Consider the following 5,658-nt stretch of genomic DNA (forward strand, 5'->3'; position numbering starts at 1 on the left):
ACACTGATTGTTAGACCTCATCCCCAGAGTTTATGATTCTCTGGATCTGGTTGAAGCCAAATAATTTGCATTTCTATCAGGTTTCCAGATGCTGCTGCTGCTGATCTATGGACCACAGTTTGAGTACCACTGCATTAAAAGAAATGCTTATTGCCTTTTTATTCCTAAAACCCACTCAGTGGAACTTAGGCTTATTTATTATTATTTATTCAAAGACTTCATCAATCTTATGAAAAAAAAATTAAGTGGTGAAATTTAAATATTCTCTTGGCCAGATCTTTCTAACATGTGTGGTACATTTGGGTTAATTTTAAAAAGTCACTCCCTCTCAGGGAAGAATTAGGATAAAGGTGCCACTCCTATGAACTCACACAGGCCCTCACCAAGGTCCACAACTTGGTAAGTTGAACAAAGACTGGACTTTAGCATCCACTCTTTCCTTCACGAGCCTTTATGCAGTGCACAAATGCACAACACTCCTGGCAACCCTTCTAATCAAAAGAATGTCATTTGCAACTTATTTATCAAACCAATACATTCTAAATCTAGTATTCAGTAAGAGTTTACTTTCTTTTCTTGAAATTAAAAAAAAAAAAAAGCTAACTCCATTAACTATATTCTTTTTTTTTCTACTTTGATTTGACAGGCTTTTTTTTTTTCCAACTTTATGATATTTAAAGTATGTAATATGATGATAAACAGTATTCTTGAGGAAAATTCCATACACAGACTAATACCTGTGTGCTCTCACCTTCAGAGGAGAAAATAAACAGAATTTTAAGAAATCTCCTCTATGTGGAAATTTTAGAATTTTAATGCCTTATTATAGTGTAGTGAATACGGTCTGAACTCTTTTGGATCTTTGGAATTCATTTAAGATTTTTTTTATACTATAATATACCAGTAATATGTTGCAAGTGTTCCATGACCCTTCAAAAAAGTACATTCCCTCTATGGAGGCAACAGAGTTTTAAATATATCTGCTTATAAATGTATACTTTTAAATTAATATTATCCGTATGATGTATGGACTTTCGATACTCTTACTTATCCCCCTGATCTAATGTCTTGGGATATAGTATAATCTCCATGAAGCTAGGGAGGAAGTTCTCATGAATGATTTTATATCCTTGACACCTAATTCAATATATAGAACATAGTAGGCATTTGTTTCTTCAATGAATAAACCATTTTTGGCTGTAAAGTGGAGCACAATTGTTCCCAGTTCCCCATACAAATGAAGAATGAATTTTTATCCTTTTTACTTTCTCTCTATTGGAGTTGTAGCAGATCCCCCAACCTGGAATCAGCTATAACTGCTGCATTTCTTCTTGAAGATATACTCCTTTCTCCCCTTAACTTAAGTTCCTGTGGAAGATTCTACTCAGGCCTTGTGTTAGTCTTAAAAGCTCTTAAAATATAAACAAAGAAAAACAACTACTGAAAAGATATGAACTAAAATAGAGATGTGGTTTCTCTTTGGTTGATTCTTTTTATTTATTTTTGGTTTTGTTTTTTGGTAATTTCTAGATGTTCTATAATAAGCAAGCATTACATTTATAGTTAAAAGAATAAAGTTTATAATTAGAAATAATTAGAAATACCATTTTTCTCTGGTATTTCAACTCTCTGGTTCAAGTTCTAATTATTGAGGTTACACAGAAAATGTAACTTCTCTCTTCTAGATGAAAAACCAATTAACAGTTAAAGGGACCTCTCCTTTTTTTTTTTCAGATTCCACATATAATTAATACCATATATCATATAGTATTTTTCTTTCTGTTTCTGTCTTACTTCACTTAGTATGATGATCTACAGGTCCATCCATGTTGCTACAAATGGCATTATTTTGTTTTTTTATGGCTGAGTAGTATTGCATTGTATATATACCACAACTTCTTTATCCAATTATCTGTCATTGGACATTTAGGTTACTTCTATATCTTGGTTATTGTTAATAGTGGTGATATGAACAATTTAAAATATTAGCTATTTTAATATAAATAAATAAATAAATAAATAAATAAATAAATAAATAATAAAGGGCCCTCTCAGATTCTCCCTAAGTCTTCCCTTTAAAGTTTTCCTCAAGTCTTTGTCACGTGGTTCCTAGATCCTTCACCATTTTGTTTGTCTCTGAACATAATCCCATTGGTGGATAATCATTCAAAATAAACGTCCCAGAGCTGGATACAGAATTTCAGGTACAGCCTGATTCACACAAAGTGCAATAGAATCTCCCTTGGTGTATAATGTGGTTCTATCATTGCAGCCCACAACAGCACTGGCATTTTCAATGCCCATGACACTTCTGACTCGCATGGAGTTTACTGAAATTCCCATCTCTTTCACCCATTTACCCTTAGTCTATTTTTATAAAGTGGGTAAAAACTATACATAACTATCTTATCTGTGCTTTTCCTGTCCTCCTCCTCAAGCAGGCCGCAGATGATGGACCTAAGAAATGAGAGCACAGTGACAGAGTTTATCCTCGTGGGCTTTGAGCAGAGCTCCCTTTCCACAAGTGCATTGCTCTTTGCCCTCTTCCTAGCCCTCTACAGCCTTGCCGTGGCCATGAACGGCTTCATCATCTTCATCACCTGGACAGACCCCAGGCTCAACAGCCCCATGTACTTCTTCCTTGGCCACCTCTCCTTTCTGGATGTCTGCTTCATCACCACCACCATCCCACAGATGCTGATCCACCTGGTGGTCAAGAATCACACTATCACCTTTGCCTCCTGCTTAACCCAGATGTATCTGGTTTTTGGAGTGGGTGTGGCTGAGTGCATTCTCTTGGCTTTCATGGCCTATGACCGTTTCGTTGCTATCTGCCACCCACTTAGCTATGCCCAGATCATGAGCCAGCAGGTCTGTGTGAGACTGGTGAGTACTGCCTGGTTCTTCGGGCTGATCAATGGCATCCTGCCTGAGTGTATGTCATTCTGGAATCCCTTCTGCAGAGACAACCATGTAGAAAACTTCCGTGAGGCCCCCATAGTGATCGCCCTCTCTTGTGGAGACCCCCAGGTTAGTCTGAGAGTGATCTTTGCTGATGCCATTGTGGTGCTGCTCAGCCCCATGGTGCTCATTGCCATCTCCTATGCCCGCATCCTGGCCTCCATCCTGGGCAGGGCCTCCTCCTCAGGTCGGGGAAAGACTTTCTCTACTTATGCCTCCCATCTGACTGTGGTCATCTTTTTCTATACCTCAGCCATGTTCTCTTACATGAACCCCCGCAGCACACACGGTCCTGACAAAGACAAGCCTTTCTCCCTCCTCTACACCGTCATCACCCCCATGTGCAACCCCATCATCTACAGTTTTCGAAATAAAGAAATGAAAGGGGCCATGGTGAGGGCCCTTGGGAGGACCAGTCTTTCCCAGGCAGAGTCTGTCTAGTGGGAAGACTGCTGGAGGGGCAGCCTCTTCCTCCAGCCCTGACAGTTGGGTAAGTCTCTAATGCTGAAAGGCTCCAGGAAAGAGCATTCAGAGCTTCCTTTGTACAAGCATCAGACCCGGAAGATCCTACTGATGTCTGATGCTCATCTGTCTGACTTGACTTTAAACGCTGTTTTCTCTTGGACCTTCCTCAGGAGAAGCCGAGACTTTCCTGAGTAATTTTCTTCTATGTTCTCACAACAGGATCTATAAACACATAAGTTCACTTAACTCCATTTCATTTTCTTTGTATAGTACTTTTACATGCTAGTCCCAGCCTGAGTTCCACATATACTAAATATACTAAAAAGGAGTAAACTTTTTTCTCTTTCAACTTATCGTTTTAATCCAATTTTCTTTCTCATACTCCACTCTCATGTCCTGAATCTGCCCTCATCCACGCTCCTCCTATATGAGAAACAGAAGGGGAAGAGTAAGCAAAAGGGATTTAGGGAGCAGTGTTGACATTAAGAAAAGGCAGTTAGAGAAAAGAAGAGAAAGAAAAACTAAGGATCAGCAGCCTGAACTTCATCTTCTTAGCCTCCACTAGCCCATGAGGGAGACTTTGTGGTGGCATTAAACTACCAACATACCAATTTATGTTTGTGCTTGTGTATGTCGGGGAAAGGCAAGTGGGAGAGGCCAGGTCTCAAACCCCCTCTTCCTAACTCCTCTAATTTTCTAAAGTACATAACTGCTTGATATTTCCCTTCAGATGCAAGTAGCTTGTCAGACTGTCAGTTTCCTTCCCTGTTGCCCATGCCCCTAATTAACTCCCCTCTGTCTGCTGCCTTTGTTTTTCTCAAACATCTTTTATTTTATTCCATCTCATTCTGATTCCACCTCACCTCATCTTAAATGGACCCATTTCATTCCCTGTACTTTAAGGTACCCCTCTCCACACTACCTGCACCACTGCAGAAGGCTTTTTGTTTGCAGCCCTTCCTGTCTGGCTTCCTCTCACTTCTCTCCTTCACCAAACCCAGTGTCCCATGAAAGGGCACTGTGTTCTCAGCTGTTCTGTTTCTTTGAAAATTGCATCTTTCTCATGCTCCTTTTATAATAGAGAGTAAAGAAAAGGGAATAGGCCTGTGCTATAGTTTTCTGGTGCTACTTCCATAAGATGAACGCACCTCACTTGGGATGCTGTCAAACAGACATACCACCCTTTCCACATCCTGCATATCACACACTACCAAGTGCAGTGACTTGAAGCAGTAGCTTCTCTCCACAAAGCTCTATTCTTTTAAGTCCAAATTGGTGAACCTCTAGTTCAGAGGACATGTGAGAAGCACTTCTCAGTCAGCAAGAAGAAATGAGACACCATTGTAATCAAGAAGAAACAATGAGCACAGAACCTAAACATACATGCTCAGAGAAAAACTACACCAAGGCAAAGTTAAGCAGGCAAGAAAGACTTTAAGACTACTGCAATAGGAAGGAGGCTGAATTCAACTTTGAGAAATAATACACATTTCCCCAACACTGTTGTATGTTGACGTAAACAAGACACTGTTCCAGCTTTTAATTCTAATAGGGCAGATAAGAACAAATAATGGTAACACAAAGGGCAAACGTTATAACAGGCCTAAAGAAAATACATTGGAGGACAGATAATAACAGTTCTCACAATTATTAAACACCTAGGTTCTAACAACTTTACATTTAATCTTCACAAAACCCTTGAAGTACAGGTACCACCTGTATTGAGAAGCAAAACTGAGGCTCATTGAGGTTAACTAATTTGCTAAAAATCATAGGGCATTTTAAATGGCATAGCCGTAATTCTAACTGGGCACCATTTCCACAGCCTGCACTCCTTAAGAGGAATCGAGTAACTATCCCAAAGAATGGGGCAGGTTTTATACGGAGGAGTTGATATTAGGACTAAGCCTTAAAGAATAAGCAATGAATTAAAAAGTAGGAAACGGGGAGGGGAGTGTCATTGCCAGGGACCAGAAATGCCAGGCAAGAGGAACTGCTTGATTCGTCGCTGAAATGGTGGGTTCAACGTGGATGGCCAAGGGCAGGTAGGGCCAGGGATGCTGTAAAATCAGGCTGAATGACCTAGAACTGCCTTCTCAAGGCCAATCACTTCTCATTCAGGATCCTGTGCTCCTGGCAGCCTGGGCGCCAGGCGGAAACCGACGCAAGGGGTCGGCCGGGCGGAGTGGGGGTGGGTGGTGGAGGGCGGTGCGGTGCTCTCTCGTTGGTGAA

At 40.5% G+C, this 5,658-nt stretch overlaps 1 protein-coding gene across 1 annotated transcript; it reads left to right on the top strand.

Moving 5' to 3' along the window:
• Positions 1 to 2,574: 2,574 nt before the first annotated feature.
• On the top strand, positions 2,575 to 3,402 carry LOC102537712 (olfactory receptor 10AD1-like). The gene has a single exon (XM_072973917.1). The coding sequence runs from the start codon at positions 2,575 to 2,577 to the stop codon at positions 3,400 to 3,402; it is 828 nt and encodes a 275-aa protein (XP_072830018.1).
• The last annotated feature ends 2,256 nt before the right edge of the window (positions 3,403 to 5,658 follow it).

The sequence above is a fragment of the Vicugna pacos genome, chromosome 12 (assembly GCF_048564905.1).
Source record: "Vicugna pacos chromosome 12, VicPac4, whole genome shotgun sequence".
Taxonomy (NCBI): Eukaryota; Metazoa; Chordata; class Mammalia; order Artiodactyla; family Camelidae; genus Vicugna; species Vicugna pacos.